Source organism: Pinus tabuliformis, chromosome 3_2 (assembly GCF_031772625.1).
Source record: "Pinus tabuliformis cultivar Carrire ecotype Pingquan chromosome 3_2, CPIR1, whole genome shotgun sequence".
NCBI lineage: Eukaryota > Viridiplantae > Streptophyta > Pinopsida > Pinales > Pinaceae > Pinus > Pinus tabuliformis.
The window spans coordinates 380,655,310-380,679,156 of NC_142302.1; the positions used below are offsets into that span (position 1 = coordinate 380,655,310).

Here is a 23,847-nt window from a genome sequence, read left to right on the forward strand (position 1 = left end):
GCCAATACACTCAATTGTTTCAAGCAATGCTTCTGCAATGTTGATAGCGGTCTTGAACTTGTCTGAGTAATCATGTGCAGCTAGAAAAATGGGACCACTTCGGGACACAGCAAGAACGCTTATCAATGGCTTGCCTTTTACATTTGTCCATCCATCAGATACAATGGACACCCCATTGTCAGTCCAAGAACTTGTCATTTTATTCAAAGAATGTGATATTTTTGCTTTTTCATGATCAAGGCCAACAGTTCTTGCCTTGTCATACCCAGGGCTCTTGTATCCTTTAGGGGCATCATTTATGGCAGAAACCATTTCGTGCCAATAAGGTGAGCGTAGAACATTGAATGGTATCCCATTTGCATAGAGGAACCTGTAAATTTTTGAATCCACATCATTCCTACACCCCTCATCAAGGAAATCTGATATGGTTCTATGGCGTAAAGATGATGACCTTGAGCCTCCATGTCCATATCCACTGCCTTGGGAGGATGCTGAAGGAGTTCTTTGTGAGCTTTCAAAGAAACCCTTGATCTTTTTGCTTTGTATTGGGCGTCCTCCTCTTCCTTTATGTATTTGGCTCTATCTGCTGTTGACACCGCGTTGCAAGTTCTGATTCCTATTTGTTTCTCTCCATCCCATGCCCTTTTCCCGCAAAGGTGTCTTCTAGCACGGGTGTATGAGCCTGTGTAATCAGTGTTGCAATGGGGGCAATGAAATTTAGTGGTTCCACCCCCTCTCCCTGTTTCAGCCCTCTGAACATATTTCCACAATGGAGTTTGGTCTTGTTTAGTTTTTTGACCCTCATGTTCACCCTCCTCCACATCCTCCTCACTGGGGTTTTCACCTATTTGACTTCCTCCGGCTTCTTCATCCACCTCTTCAGTTTCAGGCCCCCTCCGTTTCCTACTCTCCACCACCATAATAACCAGAAAAGGGACCAGGAAGAGGAAAATGCCAATAAAAATCCCCAGGTCCATCGTGTTTGATGTTTGTAGGGTTTGAGTCTTGAATCTGCAAATTAATTTAGTTTATTGGGATTAATTCATTTAATTTATTAATTTAATTTAAATTAATGATCTTTAAACTCAAACAGGTAAATTAAACTAAACAAACTAACTACCTAACCAACTAAACTAACTAAATGATTAAGTTACTTACCTCTGCAAGCTTGCTCCTCGCTCCTTGGCACTTGCTCCTCGCTCCTCAGCTCTGGCTCCTTGCTCCTCAGCTCTTGCTCCTTGCTCCTTTGCTCTTCCTCAGCTCTCAAGCTCAAGCTCAATCTCATTGAAATGATTTTTTTTTGGCCCATTGGGCTTATAAACCAAAAAAAATTAGTTAAATTTTTTTGTTTTTTCGGGTCCGGCGGAATTTTTTTCCGCCGAACCGCTCCCGGAGCGTTTTTTAATGCCCGGGAGCGATCAGGGAGCGATCGCTCCCCGATCGCTCCCGGGCATTAAAAAGCGCTCCGGGAGCGCGGGAGCGATCGCTCCCTGAAGCGCTCCCTCACAGACCAGGGAGCGCAAATTTTTTTACGGGAGCGCGCTCCCGAAAATCGCTCCCGTCCGGGAGCGATTTGGGGAGCGCGCTCCCGACCCGCTCCCGCCCGGAGCGCGTTTCGGGAGCGGGTTCGAAGGGGGGGGGGCGCTCCCCCGCAACACTGGTCCCAGGTGTTATAACAATGCATCCTGAAGGTGAAAATTTGGAACTTGCTTCCCTTCTAGGAGTGTCTGGTATGTGTTGCTGAATTTTGGATCACTCTGGTAAAGATGCGGCCACCTCGAAGTCTCGTGCCCATAGGATTTGAGCACAATGATCAGCGCCATGATTGGTGGTCGGCTGAGGCAATCTGCAACATTATTGGTGCTTCCCTTCTTGCACTTAATGTTCAAATGGAACTGTTGCAGGTAGGTGGACCATTTCTAATGGCGATCGTTCTGCAACTTCCCTTGTGTTTGTATGAATTGTAGGGGTTGGTGGTCTATGTGGATGACCGTTTCCTTCCCCAGAATGTAATGCTTCCATTGACGGCATGCCTGCACAATGGAATACATTTCTTTGTCGTAAGTGGGATACTTTCGGACTGTGTTTGAAAGTGTCTCATTGTGGTAAGCCACTGGATGCCCCTGCTGAGTAAGAACTGCACCAATAGCATAGTCGGAGGCGTCTGTCTCAATCTCAAATGGTTGCTGCAGGTCTAGTAATGTGAGCACTGGTGTAGAGCAGAGGCGATGCTTCAACTCGGAAAACGCCTTTTGTTGGGTTTCAGACCAAAAAAACTTTGGTTTCGCTTCACCCTTGGTGACTTGACTTAAAGGTAGAGTGATATGAGAGAACCCCAACATGAACCTGCGGTAGAAATTGGCAAGGCCCAGAAAGCTGTAGAGCTCTGTTAGAGTGGTTGGGGCTGGCTAATGCCAAATGACTTGTATCTTGGCTGGGTCCACATGCACACCCTGCTCATCAATGATGTACCCTAGATATTGAACCTGGGTCATGCCAAAAGTGCATTTTTCCAAATTGGCACACAACTTGTGTTGTCGCAGGGTTTGAAGGAACCGTTGAATATGGTGGAGGTGTTCTTCCCAACTTTGGTTGAAGATTAAGATGTCATCTAAATACACCACCACGAATGCATTAGTGAAGGGTCACAAGATGCCGTCCATCAATCTCATGAAGGTTGTGGGGGCATTCGTCAATCCGAAGGGCATGACCAACCATTCGAAAAGGCCCTCCTTGGATTTGAAGGCAGTCTTCCACACATCGTAGGGTTCAATAGGCACTTGGTGATAACCAAACTTCAAGTCAATCTTGCTGACATATTTGGCCCCCTTGAGCTAGTCCAAAAGGTCATGAATCCGTGGGATTGGGTACCTATTCCGGACAATTATCTTGTTCAACGCCCAATAGTCAATACAAAGTCTCTAGGTCTCGTCCTTCTTCTGTACCAATACAATCGGGCTCCCACAGGGTGATGAGCTTGGCTTGATGTGCGTTTTCTGCAACAAATCCTGAATCTGCCTCCTGATCTCATCGTTCTCAAGAATAGAATGTTGATAGATTGGTCCATTGGGTAGTGGCGCGCCCGGGGTCAGATCAATGGAGTGCTTGACTTGACAGTGTAGAGGTACCCCTGTAGGTGAGGTGAAAATGTCCCTGTACTCCTTCACGACCTTGTCCATTTGCTGCTGCCGTGTAGAGGAGCCCTATCTGAAAGCCGAGACCACAACCTTCTTCTTGCCTTGAGGGTGAATCATAAGGAAAACAAATTTCCTAGTTTGGGATATGATCTTACTGCATTGCTTTGCAGTGATCAAAGAGATGGCAGTAAGCGTGGCTACCTCTGGTATCCTATACAACTTATTGCCCAAAGTAATAATCACAGAGCGAGGTCTAGACTCATATACAACATGTCGCTTCGACAAGTATGGTAGTCCTAATAATGCATTGCAAATTTCAAAAGGAGCCACATCACACAATACCTCATCCGTGAAGGGCTTGATGTTGTAGGGAAGGCGACACTGCTGGTTGACGTGGAGATCTCGTCCTTGGTGAATCCACCCGATGGTGTACGACTGCAGATGTGTTGTCGTCGGTAGGCTCAACCGATTCACGACCTCTGTTGAAATGAGCTTCTTTTGGCTCCCGCTGTCGACAATGAACTGCAGCAGAGAACCCTTCACCCACATTTGTAAGTGGAAGAGGCGTTCCCTCTCCTCTGGATCTTCAGGCTCATTCTTCTGGATCTTGGTGGTGGCCATAGTGGCACTGGGCTCTGCGTCAATAATTTGCTTCCCTTTGTTATTCCTCTTGTCGGGTTCTGACTCAGAGTCAAAACATGCATCTGAATCAGAAACCTTTAGCTTGGCCACCAGTGACTGCTTGGCCTGACAATCACTTGTGTTGTGAGTGAAGCTCTTATGGAACTCACACCATTTTCCCGTGTCCTTCTTTGTCTTCGTGGTGTTGTTCTTTGCTTGCGGCTTCGACGAGTTGTCCTGGGTCGCCCCGCCTTGGCTTTGGCCTTTGCTCTGTGGTTTGGGGGCACCTTTTCCTTGCTTCGGATTTGCAGATCCAAAGTTTCGCTTCTTCTGTTTAAACTTCTGCTCAATCTTGACAATGTATCAATATGCCGTGCTGAGCGAAGAGATGTCTAGGAACTCCATCTTGTCCTGGATGTACTTGTGTAGATAGCTGCGGTACTTGAGTACCAAATGCCGCTCAAAATCCTTGATACCCAACTTTGTGCGGAGGGTATGGAAAACATTTGTGAACTCCGACACATCTTGGTCCCTTCCCTGCCGTAGCGTGGTCCACTTTATGTATTTATCTTCATAGCTCCCGACAGGGTAATATTGTTCCTTGATGGCATCTCAGAAAGAATCCCAAGTGGGTGCGGCTGAAAATAGTGAGGATTCTCTCTCGTCCTTTTGTTCACATTAGGTTTCCCACCAGTCCTTGACGTGTGTGGCGACTTTGAGAAGTGAAAAAGTAATCTTTTCCTGATTGGAAAAGTCATGCACTGAAAAATACCGTTCCAACAGAGTCAACCATTTATCTACGGCATTTGCATCTATTTGGCCCTCAAATATGGGAATATCAAAGTTAACTTGTACCTTAAAAGGAGTGGCTGTTGGATGAAGATGCGTCGCCTGTGGGTAGCCGTCGGAGGATCTGGGCAAAGTTATCCATCATCGCGTTCCTCTATCCCTCGAGAGGTTCCTCGAGCAATATTTTGAAAGGATCTCCTGCCCCTTCATCTTTCCTTTGTTCCGCTGTGGGAGGTCGTCGATGTTTGCGAGGCTGGTCTTGCAAAGGTTCAACTAGTTCGAGCCCTAATTTCTTATACCCTGATCTCGTTGGGGACATGCAAAGAAAAACAGAGAAAGAGCAGACTACTTTGATACCACTGATCCGAACTTAAACATGAACGCAACAAATTACATATATAACCATAAATATAGAGATGCAACAAAAATAACACTTCACTTCATTAATATCAAATATTGAAATATGCTTACAAATAGAATGGAAATAAACTAGCTCGGGCGATGGTAGCTTATCTTTGAGAAGAGATGTGGCGGCTATATGTCTCTGAACTGTGTTACAATGAAGCTCAAGGGCTTATTTATTATTGAACAACAAGAGAAAACCCTAAACAACCAAAACCCTAACCCCAGGAGATGTAACAACAAGAATTTGTGGGCCCCGTTGGGGTTAGTTGGGCAGCTAACTCAGTGTTGTAGGAAATGTCCCCCCCGATTAAAACCCCGATCTGCGATCCATACGGATCTGTGGGGGAAGCGCCATCCGAAACACGTTTCGGACGACGCTTCAGCCGTATGAAGCGTCAAGCTTCCGAAAAAATTATAAATAAATGCAAATATATATATATATATAGCAATTTTTTTTTATATATATATAAATATAGTAGACGCAAGTTTTGAATATAAATGCAATATATATATATATATATATATATAGCAGACGCTTCCGCAAATGCTTCCGCTTCCTAGATTTTTGGAAAATGACGCTTCCGCGTCCCGGCTTCCAAAAAACGTCCCCATTTCGTCCCTGCTTTGTGCAACATTGAGCCAACTTCCTGGGTTCGTAACTTGGTCATATTATCTCTGTTTGGTGCAATTTTGCATGAAGTGGGGATGCGGAAGCGTCATTTTCCAAAAATCTTGGAAGGGAAGCGTCTCGGAAGTGTCTACTATATATAGATATATTTTTATATTTTTTTGCATTTATATTCAAAACAAACATCCCAAATACCAAATTAGTTGTAGAAGACATGAAAACATGCATATTTTTACATAAATCAAGATAGATATGGCATCCATTGTACATCAATGATTAATTATTCAAGCATCAACCATCTACAATCTAGATTCCTCTTCTCTTGTCTAGTTGTTGCCTCTACTTCAATTCTATAGGGATTTTAGTCAACATTGCCTAATTTTGATCAAACAGCTTAATCCAAGCCTTATAATATGGTAAAGAAAGATTAACATGCCTGATCAATGATTTTGACTTGATTGAAGGGTACATAATTTCTAAGGCCATGACAAAGGAGTTCAACAATCAATAACACCAACACTGAGGCACATATAGGGCTTGTTGCTCTTGATTAAATGCCAATCACATGCCCTCATACATGATATAATCCAATGAAACACCACAATCCCATTGATCCTGAAAACTATTAAGTTTGCTGAATTTTGAATGGGATATGAAATTCTAATTTCTCCATATGAAGTCTGCTGAGGTTGGAACCACTCTCAAACATCCTGAGTCATTTCATGGTAATGTTAAAAATTTAAGTAAAAGGATGGAAATGAAAGATAAAGGAGAATGTCACTTTTACTTTAAGACTTTAACATTACCATTAGGGAGCATCCAGGAAGCATCTAGGGAGCATCAAGGGGCACCTTGGGAGTATTGAGAAAGTGTAGTTCCTCATAGAACAGTTTGAAATTAAAAAAAAAAACCAAAAAAGGCCCCGGAACCGTCTACCTTCTCTCGGATCCGTTCATGATCCACGGTGTATACACACCCGAACCTCCATAGATCCCCACCCGATTCTTTTCGGATCTGCGGATTGGGCAGTAGGAACCACGGATTGGGCAGTAGGAGCTGTGAATCGGGCCCCCATGGATCCAATTTTGCAAGAATCGCCGAAAAAAGGAGGAATCGTGGATCCGATTTTCCGATCCGTGGTTTTGCCGAATGATCGGTGGCGGATACGTACGGGACGCAAATCTGCATTTGGATCCTGGGGGGGATGGTTCCTACAACACTGGTTTGGCGTGTACAATACCTTGTTGAAAGGTCTCTCCGAGTACTACAAGATTTGTGGTAGGCTCCTGCTTACATCTACGGGCCTGCAATGGACCTCTAAAAAATGCCGTTTAGGGGGTCAAAACTGCTCCAAAAGTTCAGGACCCGAAAAACTGCTAAAAATAGTAAATGCTGAAATAAACAAGGAAACAGAGGAAACCGACTAGAGGTCTAGGTGGAATAGGTGGGTGGCCACCAATATCCACCTGGATCAAGATCCTTCAACAAGTTTAATAAAATCAATCTTGTTGCCTCAAACTCTAGCAGGTCTTGTGATGGAAGCACACAAGGAAATACTTGAACAAGGGACAACAGTATCAGGTGTTGCCCACTGTCACCACATCCACTACCTCCTGCTCTTTTGTGGACTTTCACCACTAGGGAGGCTTCCCTTTAGTAGGTCACCTAAAGGTTACGCTAAGTCCAAGGGATAAGGTGATAAGACAGGCTAATAGAGGACAACTTTTCCTAAGAACAAGACTTAGCAAGCAGATAAGGAAATTCACATCCTCTAGTATAGCCTAATTAGGGCACATATGATCTTTGGCTTGAGAAATAGAAATCCATAGGATCAATCTAGAGTCACAAGGCCAAGAAAAGGATTCCAAACAATGAATACTTTCAACTTATGGAACAAGAAGCCTTCAATAAGCTCCAAGTTGAAGCCTAGGGGAAACTAGGGCTTTTATAGGGTAAAATTTACCTAGGGCAAGACCTTTGAATGGATGGATTAGTCAGTAAAGGGAATTGATTTTGAGGCAATCAACTCTCCTTCCAATGTTGAATCCTCCCATAGGCTAACAACTGCAACACTAGTTGAAATTCGTACCCTAGCCCTAGCTAGAGGCTTGTCCTTGGGGGGTTGAAAATTAGATTTAGAGTGAGGTGAGATTTAAGTGAAGTTTTATGGATGATCAACAAAGTGACCAAGGCTAATGCCTAGTCCTTGGGTGATGGAGTCTATGGGAGTGAAAGATTTACTAAATCTTGGCAAGGAGTAAGGGAATGATGAAACCCTAGGTTTCAAAACCCTAGCTATCACTTTTGTGAGGGAGCAAAATCAATTGGGAGAGCTAGTTTAAAGATTCACCAATGGGATTGCCATTCACATTCTATAAGTGAGTAATGCATGCAATACTATCATCTAGATTCCATACAATGATTTTCAACAATAACTAGCACAATAGAAACCCTAAATAATTAACCATTCCATTTATAAGACACAAGATACAAAAAATTATCAAACCCAGGCACACTTACAAGATAAAATGCATGAACAAGCCTTTATTGCTCCAAAATGACATCTCCAAGACCAAAGAAATAGCTCCAAATAACAAAGTACACCATAGAGTCACATCTCCACAAGATACAAGAAGGCTGAAAATCTCCAAGAGGGCCAAAAACAGTCACGAGTGATAATGATCCTATTCAATGAGCCTATCCTCTATTTATATGCGGATTAGGACTAATAATTATGCCTACAAAATCCCCTAAAATAAGTTTGATGCTAAAATGTAATTGGGCTACACGCCAACCCTTTAGCTTTATCAAAATAGGCCCTAATTTGCCCGCACGCGAGTCGTAACCTCTCTAATGCTGACTTCATACATAAAAAATTATCCAAATGCCATGTCCAAGGGTGATGAGGTGTCCAAGAGGGTTTAGATGCCTGTAAAGTCCATGATTTGAGGTTTGGCCCTCAAATTGACCTCAATATCCTATGTGGTGTCCCAAGATCTATCTAGGGTGCCATGAAGTGGCCCTCATGGGTCTTCATCTATCAAACAGGGCCTCCTCTCTAGTGTTATGGTTTCCTCTGGTGCAACAAGCCCTTCCTAGTCTCTCAGGGTTATACCATCCTCATCTGAGCTCTGAATCAATTGCTCCCCATTAAATTGTGTCAAGGCCAGCCGGGGGGCATGCTGGCTCCAACCTCGTCATCATGAAGAATCTTGAAATCTAGCTCAAAGTCAACCAACATCCTAAGTGTTGGATGTGATTTGGGACATGAGTCATCTGATAATGTTGCTAGGAGGCTCCAAACTCTCAACACTTCACTTCTTTGGGTCCATGTACTCCTCTGAAGGGACTAGGTACTTGGGGAGTGGGTGCCCAAGGTTTGGGATGTTGAACCACTTGACAAAAACAACATGGATTCTAGTGAAAGCAACCAATCATTAGGGACCATGATCAATAATGCATCTAAGTCAACCAAACTTGAATGCTTAGGGCAATTTAATACATGAAACAAGGATCCCTTTCCAAAATCAGGGCCATGAACTCACAAATATGTTTTCTCCCTAGGTAGGGGTAGCTAAAGTCAACCCTATTAAGTGTTTCCAACCCCTAAGGGGAAATAACAATTCCCTAGTCCACCCATGGTTGTGGGGGAGTGCCCTCCCCTCCTCCCCTTCGAATTCGCTCTTGGAGCGCGCTCATGAAATTCGCTCCCGCGCTCCTGGGTCCCTCTCGATTCGCTCCCACAAAAAAAAATTCACTCCCTGGGTTTTTCACAAATTTTCTCTCACAAAGATGTTCCAAACACAATTTGTTTTCAAAGAAACAAGAGTTTTTTAGTAGGGCAACTTAATATTCAAGCCTATGGCCCTAGTATTGATATGCAATTCATGGTAATGTTAAATTCTTAAAATAAAAGTGACATTCTCTTTTATCTTTCATTTTCATCCTTTTACTTAAATTTTTAACATGACCATGAAATGGCTCGGGATGTTTGAGAGTGTTTTTGACCTCATTGGATTTCATATGGAGAAAGTAGAATTTTAGATCTCCTTCAAAATCCAACAGACTTATCAGTTTTTCAAGATTTCAGGATTGGGGGGATTGCAATGTTTCCATTGGATTTTGTTATGTACTAGGGTATGGGACTCGTATTTAATCAAGAGCACCATCGCTGTATGTACCTTGATGTTAGTGACATTGGTTGTCAAAATCCTCTATCATGACCCTACAAAAAATGTACCCATCATTCAAAATAAATCTTGACTTGACATGCTACCTATTTTCTATCTTATGTTAATTGCTTAGATGGTGATATTAATGACAAAGAGCCCAAGATAGGCAATGATTTTGATGATATGTAGCTATTTGTTGTAGCATGATTTTTTTGGATGCTAGAGGCCATCGAGGGCCTATTTGTTGATGTATTTTCAGTTCAGAGATGGATTGCACTCAATGCTATTTTGGTAATGTGCACCCTTACATGCTATATAAATGAGAACTTGTAACTTGTGGACATGGTTGATGAAGATTATAACTTCTAGATAATTGATGTTATATGGTTTAATCCATGTTTTTATGCTTTTTATATCTAATTCATCATTATAGAGTCTACATGCTTTTGTTGACATATATGCATCAAAATATGTAAAAATATATATTATATAAAAATTCGCTCCTGATTCACTCTCCACCCGGGAGCTTTTGAAAATGTCGCTCGCCGCTCCCAAGTAACCTTGGTCCACCCTTCAATTGATAGGTGTTAGTGAATAATAATGTGGTAATGGAGAGGATAAGACTTCATGGCCAAAGGGATTTGCTGATGGGGGTGTCCACATCATAAGTGTATGGATGTGAGGAGGGATCATTCGTGGATGAATGAGTTACCAACTCGGGCTTGTTTTTTCCACCCCTCATGTGCACCTTCTACTTCTTGGTTTTTCTTTGTATTACCGCTCATAGATTGAGGGTTAGAGCTTGTTTTGTATGATGTAGCAGTTTTATTACCCCTTTAATATTAGTCAGTTTATTGCTCATCAGGGTTGGGACATGCAAGGGTTCCTTTTGATGTAATAGAGCATCATGTGCTTGGGAACCGGGTGATGGCCATAGTTAGAGCTCATGCTAGGCTTTTGCCCACATGCTAATTCTTATGTCTTGACTATATTTTTCATTTTGACTTTTCTTTCTTTGTTTTATTGTGGCCATGATATGTTCTTTCTGTTTCTTTTAGCTGTATGAACCTCCCAAGGAAAAGTTTTCAGGCCTACTCAAAGTATGTGAACATGTGAGTGGAAAATCCCTAGAAATCAATGACAAGTTGTACTTGAAGAATAGAGGTGAGATATAGGGTTTGTAATGTGGATGGAAGGTATTAAGTATGATATAGGGAATATGGAACACACTATCTCAATGATGGCTTCCCAGGTAGTGCCCTTCCTATAACCCAAAGGGCCTTAAGGGAGGCCCCATTAGACTAGGATCAAAGATTAGCCCCCTGGTGAGGTGAGAGAACAAGAATATGGTCAAGGTCTGCCAATTTTCCAAATCACCCTGTAATACAAACTAAATGCCCCAAAAAAAACGAGTATAAGCACCAGATTGCAAAGTGATCAAACCACCTTTTGAATGGAAGCCCACCTTTGTCCAATTGCTAATGCTGATGGGTGAGAAGAACATGGCCGACTCAAGTGGCTGAGGCACATGGCATATCATCAACTAATGGTGGTTGGCAAGGGCTACTGGTTGTATGGCTGACTGATTGGCTGTTAAATGTAGGAGAAACGTTTTCTTCTATGCGTTACCCATTTTGGTGGGTAACAAGTCTTCTTGAGTCATGAAACATTAAACTTGAAAGGTTCCAGGGGTTTTTCATCCTTCAACTCCAAACAAAGTAGGATGGAGTTGTGTTGGAAATACCACTCGACTCAACTCGACCCATGATTTAGATTACTCATTGAATAACCCTTATTTTTCACTTGTTTATTGTAAAATTTGGGTTGTTTTGATATTATTGTTATAAATATTTGCATGTTGTAATTACGCTGATTGGAACCCTAGTTTATAAAAGCAAAGTGTAATTTTTGGATTGCATGTGTTTGGGAGCCTATTTAAGCCTCTTTAGGTCTTACTAAGCGCTATAGATTTATCCCTAGGGCTATTTGAACTTGCTAGCTTGGAATTATAACTTAGCTCACTCAAAAACCTAATCTTTAAATATTTATCCTTTGGTGAATTTTGTAGTAGAACCCTTATGGAGTATTTAGCCTAAATTACTTGGATTACTTAATTCCTTAGATCTATGAGGGGAGCCTCACTTGTGGGGATTGTATCCGACCACAAAATAGCAAGGGAATACTTAATGAGATGATAGTGTTGACTAATCCCATTGTTCCTGTCAATCTAGATTGTTTAGTGAGGCTTTGCATGCTAGATTTTGTAATAAGAAGCCTGATCAATATTTAGAAGTTGCATGCAAGAGAGATGGGACCTAGCAATTAGAGTCGATCTTTTGATTTGGTGTACTAGATATTAAGAGATGACAATTGGGTACTTGTTTGAGCAAGTGATCATCTCTACAACATCTTCCTTGATCTCTTGTGACCTGTTGAAATAAATGGCACGATTGAGTGAGATTTTTCATAGGGTTGTATACGTAGTTTTGGTGAGAATAGCTCTTGTGTCTCTCCCACCTTTCAACTGTCCCTTAGTCAAGGGGCTGCATTTTCACTGTCAATGGAGCATTGCCCCAATGACTTTTAGGATGCATAGATGATCCAATTCCATGTTCTTTGTTTTTGGTTTGTTTTGGATTTGCGAGGCATAATTATACACAACAGGAAATACTTGTTTGAGTTGAGAAGTGATTGTGCTCAGCATAATTTCACTCCTCCACACAAAAATATAGAATATCCATCTATCATGGAAATTAAAAGCCTAATTAAAATTATTTACTAGCAATTATCAATTTGACTAATTGGGCAAGCTTGTTGAAATCGTAGAGAATTGTAACAGAGAGCCAAAGAGCTTTTGCTTTTAGGCTAGACTTGAACAAGTGAAGAAAGGCTTATTCCATGCTAAAAAAAAGATAGGTAGGGGTTGTGATTCCAATTTTGGCTAGTCAGGGATAGGCAATCCCTTTCTGGTGGCTAAGCTATGGTGGCAACGAATGCTTTTTTGGGGTTAGTATGGTTGCCACTATGTTATCGTTTTGTGATTTTGAAGATTGGCAAGACAAAAGTCACAAAAGATACATCAAACCACTTAGGAGTCTAGGATCTAGCCCTCCTAGACTCAGAGAGGGCTCTCTCTGTATTTTTAGGATTTGACTTTATTTTCAGTGTTCTAATGTGTTAGGCTAGATATAAAAATGAAAGAGATTTATTAATTGATTGCTTGGTTGTTTGTTTGTTTGGTTGGGGTAGATCATATTTGAATCCTTTCCATTGGGCTATGGAGTCAAAGGCTGGGTGGTAACATCAATTTTCCAGAGCATTTACAAGGCAAGCTAACTGTTTATACTGGATCTAAAAGCAAAATGAGAAATGAGATGACAGAAAAGTGATATCAGTAATGATTAAAAAGTAGTTAAGTATTTCTTAATCATACATCAGAAGAAAACATTTAGATTGTAAACACAGATAGAAATAAGGTGCTCCAACAACATATCTTAATCTATAATTTCTGCTTTACAATAAGACTTAATGATGCATAAATGAATAAAACAGAGATACATTCAACACAGAAGGGAAGACATCACCAGGTCAAAACCGATCAAGTATCTTATTGATGCTCCAACTCAAAATTACAATGCTCCAATGAGAAAAGATAGTTCAAAATGCACTTCATCTGCATTGATCATTTGTCTGATGTATTCAAGTGCAAAGATCCTCATGGGGAGGAACTTTGGCAGCTTATAAGGAGCCAACTCACAGCCATATACCCTTAATTCAGTGTAATTTTGGTACAAGTACCAATCACCTGTTCTTGCTTGGTCTGTCAATTGCATAATCCTTCTAATTTCTTCACTGATTCTGGGTTCTGTAGTCCCACTGAGGAGGCTCATTGCTGGGTGAAGAAACATTTCTACAAATGTTTTGTAGCTGAAGTCTTTTGGGTCCTTCATCACTAATGTTGTCCAGAAAATAACAGATTGGGGTTCACCTTCCTCATTCAACTTGCTCATTGAAAACTGGAACCTGTCTGCCTGAAAATAAACAAACATATATACCAAAACTGAAGAGTATTGGAAGACTTCCTCTGTGAAGAAATTGACAAACTGCTCATGGATGGCATCTGCTAGAAATTGACTGAAATTGAAAAGGATAGAGGGCTTGGATTCTGTTGATAAAATAGATAGAAAACCTATGATAGCTTCATCAAGCCACTGATCTGAATAATAGCCAAGTAAATAAGAAAGAATAGTGACAATGTGTCTGGTTTTGTTAGGGAAAACAGAGGAGGAATAAGGAGGATTCTTATTTGGCAGAGGTGTTTGCTCAGTCATGAAGAGTTCTAAGGTTTTAGCTCTCTTAGAAAAATCTAGCTTCTGATACATTTCAGTAAGAATCTCATGGGAAAAGGGAGTAGTTCCTTCAATAACAGGAGCCTGCATCATTTTCATAATAGACTTGGCATCAATGGTAAACAATATATGTCCTGTTGGGGCCATCACTGCCCTTTGTTGTGGATTGTAGCATGAGTGGAATTTCCTGATCAATTCTGGGCAATTGTGGGTTTTAGGGAAGATATAGAAAGGTAAATTAGTGTCCCAGAGGCCTATGTCATCTACTTCATCCACAAATTTATCCTCCCACCAGCTGTATATGTCAAATAAATCAAACTCTGAGAGTGTTTCATGTATCTTAAAATCCCTGTCTGCCAGTGGTATGTGATCCAAATCCAATGGTGGATGGACCATTGGGTTAAATACCTCCTGTTCTTTCTTCTTGGGTGCCATGGTTGTCTTCTGTAAAAACCTTTGAAAACGGAATTGTGTTGATTTTGCAGTAGACCTGCAATAGAAAGGGATGAGAAGAAATGGGAATTCAGTGAGGGAGAAAGAAAAGGGATGAATTAGAAGTGGGATTCGAGAAGGGGAATGCTCTGTAATTGCAGAAAAATGAAGCTTTCTGTGACTATAATGTTGTTTCAGTATGTTTACTGCGTTCTCTGTGCATGCATGAATGGAATTGAATTGTACCTGTAAACAACGAGATCACATAAAAAATTTGTAAATGGATATGAGATGGTGCATTTGTAGATTTTTGAGGTGTTTGCCATTGGCTTGGCTTGACTTGGCGTGGGTCTGTTGGCTAATGGTCCAGCCAATTGAATGCGCAACGACGGGAATGGAGGTGATAGGGCAGATGGGATGGGATGGCGTCATGAGGTGGCAGGAGTGAGAAACGGTTAGAATGGGGAGGTGGTTTAGTTGAAGGCATAAACCATTTTTCGGGGGCCCTGAGAGTGGTAAGCGATATGAGAGGGGGGGTGCGAAATCGTGAGAGCACGACACGTTAGTGGTTTAAAACCATTGATTTTGGAACCCCCCCCCCCCCCCCCCCCGAATTAACTTTCGGAGGGTGAGGGGGGGCCGGAAACACATATTAGCGGTCGGATTGTGTGGAGTGAGTGGAGATTAGGTGAGAGATGGGGGCAGGTAAGGTTGGATGTGACGGGTAAGTGAGTGGTGGGGTAGGGAAATAAATGGGGGGCGGACTATAGGGATATAGGGTATAGAATAAGGTTAGGGAAAATGATATAAGACCTTTTCCCCCTTTTTGGCTTCTTTTCCCGACATTAGGAAAAAGACATTGAGGTATATTATCAAACCTTAAAGAGCTTATCATGTCCTTTTTCCTTTTGAAATTTTTCTCAATCTACCTACCCTTATTTTCTAATCTAGCATTTTTTCTTTTTTTATTTGCAGGGTGCATTTGGACTTGCAGACCCGTTCACTTTTTCTTTCATTTCTAACTTACTCTATCACTTATTTCTCCCATTGGTCCAGATTAAACAATTGAACCAATTTTATTTCTACCTAGCTACTGATTTGCTAAGATTAAACTATTTGGTAGATTTTTATTTTCTACCCTATCAACAGAAATTGAAATTTGTTCAATCGTGCTTAGACTAAATGATTTGAACAACATTTGGGGTTTTTTATTCTTCTTATTTTTTCTCTTTTGTTCTTCTCTCTTTTTTTTTTATATACCCTCTTTTCATTTTTTTTTTATGAAATCAATTGAATATTGGAATCTGTGAACAATTTGAAATTTGCAAACTGTGAAATACTCAATCACCTTGAGATCCTATAAATTATAGGACCCTAACAGTGGCTCTAGTTGGGGATGGCACTTCTTAGCTTGAAGTGTCAAGAACACATGACCAATAGCCTTGAATCCTTCAAATCTGCATTATCTTCAATCTGATTTCTTTTTGTCAAATGAATAATCCAACTAAAAACCTGAAATACTGTGATATTTACAATGGAGTGAGGAAATCTGTGTACTCAAGAAAGTAATGCTTCAGCATCCTGCCATTGACAGGACCTCCTGGCAATTCTGTTCCATCTAACTCTTTGAGGAAAATTGCATTATTCCCTCTAAAAGCAGAAATAATATATGGGCCTTTCCAAAGATTTTCAAATTTACCATGTTTCCATTTGTCTTTTCTTCTTGAGTCCCATTTTAGCACTTTATCTCTCAGGTTGAAATCATCAGCTTTGGTTCTTTTATCAAAAATATTCTTTATGTTTTCCTAGACAACCTGAGTTCTATTGTATACCTCTTTTTCATGCCTTCCATGGATCTGGCTAGCTGTTTTGTATTGCTTCCTATCTCTGTAGCAGCAGTTGCTGGTGTGGCTGTAGGAAGAGCTGAGAGAGGAAGAGCTTCCATAGTAGTGCTGGCCATCTGTGCTGCCTTATCTTTTTCTTGTATCATTTTCTCCATCTCTGCTTCCATTTTTTAATTTGGAGGGATTGTTCTATTATTAACTTCATCATATCAGCCTTTTGGCTCTCTGTTTCCTCTATCTCCTTGGTCAAGGGATCATGTGTTGCAGGCATCTTGAGCTGCTTCTTCAAAGCTGCTATATCCAACTCCTTTTTCTTGATTACTTCTTCTGCTGCTTTTACATCTGAAGGATCATACCCAATCCTCACTACTAAGTCTTCCAAAGACTTAATTCTGTTGTCCTTTGACTGTGATGAAATCCTTTCCATCTTTAACTGTGATTGAGCATTTGACAAAGCTACCTGCATTTTAAACAAGTTCATAGAAGTGCTGGTTAGAGTAGATGAAATCATTTCACCTGTTTGCTTGTGCATTTCCAGCTGATCAATTGGATGAACACTCCTGGCATCAAACTCAAAAGAAGTTTGCTTGTAATCTGCTGGAGTTTTGGGCTCTGCTGTCTGTGCTTCCAAAAATGCCATGTGCATCTTGCCCTTTTCTGAATCAAAGGCTGAGAGAAGTCTGCCTTGAGAAGTTGCACTCTGTTTCCAAAACTGAGCATAAGTGTTCTTTTTCAATATCTCATTCCTGATTTTAATCTCCCTGAAGGTATCAAAGACTGTCTCCTCCTTTTCTCCAGTGACATTTGTAGATGAGGAAACTTGAAGAGACTGCTGCCTTTCTGAAATTGGAGTGGCAGGAAAAGATTGCCCTCCAGTTGGGGATGAGTCTGGAATATCAATGAGATTGATGACTGTTTGCTGCGGTGATTCCTTGCCCATGTCCATGTGCTTTCTGGGCTTCTTCCTGTATTTCAGTTTGAATTCCTTCATAGAAGTATCAGTCCCTGGTGACTGATCTTCTCTAGGTCTTTTCCCGGTTATTCCCTGTTCTTGTTCTTTTCCCTTTTCTGTTCTGTCTTCAGTAGTCTGCCTTTCCTGCTGTCTTGGAGTCTGTGCACTGGAAGAAGAAATCACTTGTTCCTCAGCCTCTTGTAATGTGTCTGGCATCCACTCAATTTGGTTCATGTATTTTTCAATTTCAGGCCTTTGAGTGTGAATATAGGCTGTTGACTTGTTCTCCACCCTTTTCTTGGAGATGATGCCCCATGGGTCATAGGACCATGTAAAACTGTGGGTGAATTTCATTTCCTTCAATCTCTTATCTGCCTCCTCCCCTGCTGCTCTGCTGTTACAAATGAAAGGACCAACCTGGGATTTGATCCTAAATTGTGACTTTTTCTTGGCTGCTACTATGTTTAAAGCAGTTAAAGCAATTAAAGCACTCCAAATATTCTTCAATTTGTTAAGGCAAGTAATATTCCTTTTCGATTCAATGTCTCCTCAAGGCCATTTTATCTATTTATTTTTATATATTCTTTCATACAATGAACTGGAAAGTGAAAAAATTAAAAACCTTGTGATCGTGATTCCTAATTCAATTGGTTCTACCCTCATTTTCTACATCAGGCCCACTCAAACAGTGGGGTGACATAGGTAAATATTTAATAGACAATCAAATTGAGTATAAACTATTGTTCAGTTAGGACCCTGTTCTTCTTTCCTCCATACACACATGCAAGGTATGCTACTGTGTGTATTTCATTAGTTTCATCATATTTCATTGTGGGCAATTTATTCAGGTTGCTATGCTTTGTTGCATATTTGTGTTAAGTTTTGGACAAGAAGGCATTCAAACCTTGTGACATACATTTAACCTTGCTTGCCTAGATTGGGTGCTACACCATTGATGGAATTGATGATTGCATCTGGGAAGGCTGTTGCTCAGCTACAACTAGATCATGGTCTTGCTGTGGAACGAGTCTATACGGGTTCCTTTATGACTTCTCTTGATATGGCTGGTTGGTACTAGAGAACTGATTTCTTTGATCACTCTTTATGAAATTTATGCGTTGTGAAGAATATTTAATTATTATTTTTGGGCTGTGATATACAGGTTTTTCAATCTCTGTTATGAAGGTTGATCAGATGATTCTTCCACGCTTAGATGCCCCCACAAAGGCACCTTCCTGGCCTGTTGGTGTAAATGGTATGCATTCTTGACATCCACAAAATGTTTACTCTGATAAATTCTAAAAGATAAGATAAGATAAAGATAATTTTATTAATGTCCAACAGATGACCAAAAAATTAGGTCAATGGGATTGAAGGGTACATCTAGTATGAGTACAATGTGGGAGTGCAAACACAACTCCTAAAAAATGCCAAAGCTAAAACTAGGATAAAATGAAGTAAAGAAGGGTACAACAATAGAACAGCCTCAAGAACATGTATATAACCGGATCAAAGGCCTCCGGTGATATAAGGAAAATTGAATCATGAAGATACATCCCATTGTCATAATTTGTTAATTTAGAGTTGTGTTTTTCATGCTTCCCTGGCAATAATTGTTTTCTCTCATTTTATTTGTGTGACATTGGAGTAACTGGCGTGATTTACATGCTAAGTAGAAAGCCCATTAATTCTTTTTATGCACAAAAAATACCATGTTCTTATCCTAATATTGTAATCTATTGTGAACGCTTGCTAAGTTCATCAACTAAGTGGTTAACATATGGTTGCACACTTTATGTCAAGGACCACGCCCAGCGACAACAATACCTGTTCCGGTGCCTAGTGCCCCAATTCAATCAAATGAGGTAAAGCTTGTTGTAGTGTTTTTCTACTCATTGAGTAATTGAAATTTGATGTCCATATTGAGAGAATGGCTTTCTTTTTATCATATAAAAATGTGATGTACTTTGATGCTTGGATTTTAAAGTGTTGAAACCATTGTAACATACTTGTTGCTGAAAACTTGATCAATTTATCAAAAGGAAAATCGCACCATAACTTCCCTATCAAATAAATACTCACAATAAATGTCTAAAGCTGTGCTTCATAAAACTTGTTTCATGGGATTTTTCATTTTTTTCTGTTTTTTTTTACATTTCTATTCTCATCAAAATATTTCTCTATGTTTATTTTGGGTAAAATTACACTACTTAAAATAACACTTATATTCACATAAATATATTAATGTCAGCAAAGAAAAAAGATAAAGGCAGAAGGGTATATACAATGGAACTTACGTCCTTTTCCTCAACACTACTAAATCAGAAATAATGCCCGAATATGTATTAGGTGTTGATTTTCTAGTAGCCAGGTAGGCTAGAGCAATTTTCTATCTGATAACTACATCCAATGATACATTTTGTTTTACTTAGAACATTCACATCATCAAGCAGTTACACTTAGAAAATTCAACCATTAAGAACAGTAGAGCAGTAGAGATCACAATGAGACAATGAAACAAGAGACACCAAAATTACCCTGGGAAAACCCCACTCCAAGGGGAAAAACCCAGCAACCTTTCCTTATGAGAAATTGTCCAATTTAACCAATTTGTACATTAGTCAAAATAGCATATCTTTGACAAGATCCTTTAACAAGACATATAGACAAATACTTACCAGCAAGATGACCTCCCACAAGTGCCAAGCCAACCCTCCAAGATCCAATACAAAGTTCCCTTCAATTCTGTCCACAATTAGGTCTGTAATTAGATCTGCCACAGGTCTCCAAGAGGGCCGAAATTCAGCCTCTCTCTCAGCCTCAGAACTTGGATGATTCCACAGAAAATAGCGCCTCAGACCTTCACATGAGCCACAGAAAACAGTGCCACAGAACCTTCACTTTAGTCACAAAAAGATGCTTCAGAACTCGGCCTGCTTTCTCTACAAGAGCGAAGTATAGAAGATGGTATATAGGCTTCTGTTTTCGGCCTCCAAATATCCTTATCTTCTTCGCATAGAACTGATAGGGGTGAGATGATTCAGTGCATTTTGGTGGATGAGTGATCACATATATATAGTCTCCAAGAGGGGTTGAATTGGTGCCTCCAAGGGGCCAGGCTGACTTGATCTAGGAGGGCCGACTTGGACACTTGTGGGGTCATAAACCAATAAATATAAATTCAAATTTTCTTTTCCTTTTTCTAAGGTCATGAAAAATGCCTTTTACAATTTTCTTTTGACAAATACATGATCATGCTTGAATCAATAAATTTCTCTTTTGAAAATACCATCTACAGCTATAATTTCTCAACACTCCCTCTTAGCCAGGGAGGTCCTTTTCATTGACTCCATCAGATGTACAAATTTCATCATAAGGAAAGGTTGGTAGCATCGAGCTCATCCCACAGGCCAAAACCAATGGTAACAATGTCAGAACCCAATTAACCATGGGATCAATCAATATCATTCATGAGTTCAAACTCTCCAACCATATGAAATGGTTTCTCAGTGAAGCACAATGACCCAATAGAGTAATCAAATTCAATCTCTCCAACCATAACAATGGTCTCTCGGTCAAAACCAATGACCTAAGAGAGTACACAAGGTCCATCTCCTCAACCATAAACAAAGGTCTCTCAATCCATAATCTAAGGGAGGAATCCCTATCTTGATATCAAACCCCCCAAATATATAGTATCTCAATCAAACACAATGACCTAAGGGAGCACTCCAAGCCTCAGAACCAACCTCCCCAACCATAATGGTTTCTTAGTCAAACTCAATGACCTAAGGGAGTAATGAAGACAATCTTCCCAACCATAAACCATGGTTTCTCAGCCATGCCCAAGGAATATTGTTCTTCTCATGATGCTATACATTCAATGCTCTCTCTCTCCAAGAGGAATTCTCAGTCACTCCAGGCTTCTCACAGAAGCAAGAAAACTTCATCTGGGATAGTGGCTTTGTCAAAACATCAACAACCTGCTCATCAATAAATATGTATTTGAGCCTCACAACTCTTCTTTGGACAACATCCCAAATATAGTGACACTTGATCTCAATGTGCTTCGACCTGTCATGAAAAAACTGATGTGTTAGACTTAGGAATTTCAACATGGTATCAGAGCATTGCAAATCACAGGAGAATTGAAGGAACTAGCTAAATCAGAAAATTTGTAGCTGATACAGCGGTCTCGAGAGACAGAGCTGTTCCTACGCAGAAGGCAATAGAGAAGGGGTGACGCAGAGGGATTGTGTCATCATTTCGAGCCAGAGAGAGGGCCAACACAGAGGTAGAGAGAGGTAGAAGAGGCTCATGAAGAGCCACGTCATCCTACTCAGTCAGGTAGGCTTGACACAGTTCGCTAGAGGATAGATTCAGCCTTGCCGGGATTGCGCAGAGCTAAGAGGCTCAGTTTCTTCATTTGCTGGGGCCTAGGGAGTTGTGGGCAGATTGTGGATTAGGAAGCTAGTGGGATGCTGTTGTTGTCGAAGCAGAACAGTACCTAACGGGACAGAACCAAGGTAGAGGGAGCCGTTGCCTTGAGGAATTTCTAGCCAAGAAATCCAGATCCATGTTGCAGGTGCAAAGAGGATCGGAGAGGAGAAATTCGACAGTTGGCAGGAGAGGATTTCCAGGAGGGAAATCGAGGCTCAGAGGGAGTCTGGGAGAGAACTTCCAGGAGGGAAGTCGAGACTCATAGAGAGTCTAGGAGAAGCGCAGAGATGGCAATGAACGGAATGAGGGATTAAGACAGGTTGGATAGGGCCTCCAACTTTGTCATCTGGAAGGCCAGGATCTTGTCTATTCTGGATAGACATCGCATCAAGGGCTTCGCCTTAAGAACCGTGGCTATCCCGATCGACCCAGTTGACAATGAAAGGTATGAGGATGCAATGGCCAAGGCAAAGTGCATAATCCTTGATGGGGTCAAGGATCATGTAGTACAACATACTTCCGAGAAGAACATGACAAAGGAGATGTGGGATACTGTAATGACCCATTTCGGTTCCTAAGCAAAAGGGTATTAGCAAGTATATGATGTATGCATATGATAGCTACATATGCATACATCACATATCTTGCACTAGTATACTTGTTGAATAATTATTCAAAATAACTAAATTATTTAAGAAGGGAAGTCTAAAAATTCGACACCTCCAAGAGACACATTAAATATTTCATGATTATAAAGTTACTAAGTAAAATTAACACTTTCAATCCCCTTAATGTAAATATGTACAAATATTTATTTTTAAATATTCATTTTATATACATCTAACAATTGACAACTATTCGTTTATTCTAAAAATTAAAAATTAAGGTTATGTATTAAGAATCATTTGTTAAATGTTATAATTCTAATAAAATAAATTAAAATTTGAAATTCATTCTCTGCTTTATATTAGCATATAATGCCTTGAGGCAACACGTAACAGGATGACTAATGAATAAAATTGGATAAGGGCGATGGAAGAAGGCGGCGACCGCCTGAAGACAAGTATTTATCCATGCACAAAATAATAGAAAGAGGGAAAATTTTGGACGGAGGAAGAAAATTACAGAGAAGAGGAAATTCCATGCCACTGATAAGAAAAAGTCTGAGCTCAGTTGTTCTTGAAATTTTGGGCACGAGGGACCAAGGTACTCGAATTCGAAGTACTTTGGAGTTGGATATTGAAGGTGTGTCCAGTTTGGCAGGGTGGTTTTGGTCGTTTTGGTAACTTAGCGGGAGCAAGGGTTGCAACAGAGCAAATTTTCAGCGATAGAACACCGGAGCAATTGTCAGAAACACCATCAGACAGAATTCCAAGTAAGTATTATCAAATGAATAATTAGATTTCAAATTCTCTGTTTAATCTGAATAACAAATTTTGTTAATAAAAATTAGGGCTTCTCTGAGTAGCAGTTCCATTAAATTTCCTAAATTGAGTATCTTACAGATACCTTGACGACATTGTATCAAGGCACTTCCGTGCAGAGGAAGATGCTACTGGAGAATCAATTGCGGTCGTATCAAATGCAGAAGCGGGAGCAGATAGATCTATACCTCAGCAGATTGCAAGAGATTCGGGACCAACTTACTTTCATAGGGGCCACGCCGGATCAGGAGTTCATGGTGAGGACCGCCCTAAATGCAGTCTCCGAGGATTGGGAGACATTTGTCCAAAGTAATTTGGGCAGAGCTACTCTTCCAGGATGGGAAGAGATGTGGGCAACTCTTCGCCAAGAAGAGATTAGATGACTGACCAACGTGGGAAGTAGCAGCAAAGGAGGTCAAATCAAGAAAGAGGAGGAAGAGGATGCGGCTTTGGTATCTGCGGGACTGCAGGGGAAGAGAAAGAAGAAGCACATCTCCAAGGTGAAGTGCTTCCATTGTGGGGAGCTGGGTCATTATGCAACCCAATGTCCTAGGAAGAAGAATAAGGGAGAGGCTTTTGACTCCAAGGTAGTTCTGGCTAAGATAGAGAAATAAGTCGAGACGGATGACGACTGTGCCATGAGTGCTCATGCAC

The 23,847-nt window shown here is 40.7% G+C and overlaps 1 protein-coding gene across 4 annotated transcripts in view; it reads left to right on the forward strand.

Annotated features, from left to right (window-relative positions):
• LOC149181007 (putative 3,4-dihydroxy-2-butanone kinase) overlaps positions 1-23,847 on the forward strand; it is a 335,118-nt gene that overhangs the window by 78,746 nt on the left and 232,525 nt on the right. For all 4 annotated transcript variants that reach the window (XM_089416405.1, XM_089416407.1, XM_089416404.1 and 1 more), the window contains 3 exons: positions 18,266-18,396; positions 18,492-18,584; positions 19,133-19,194. In XM_089416405.1, the coding sequence (XP_089272531.1) occupies positions 18,266-18,396; positions 18,492-18,584; positions 19,133-19,194 (286 nt within the window). The remainder of the gene's footprint in view (positions 1-18,265; positions 18,397-18,491; positions 18,585-19,132; positions 19,195-23,847) is intronic.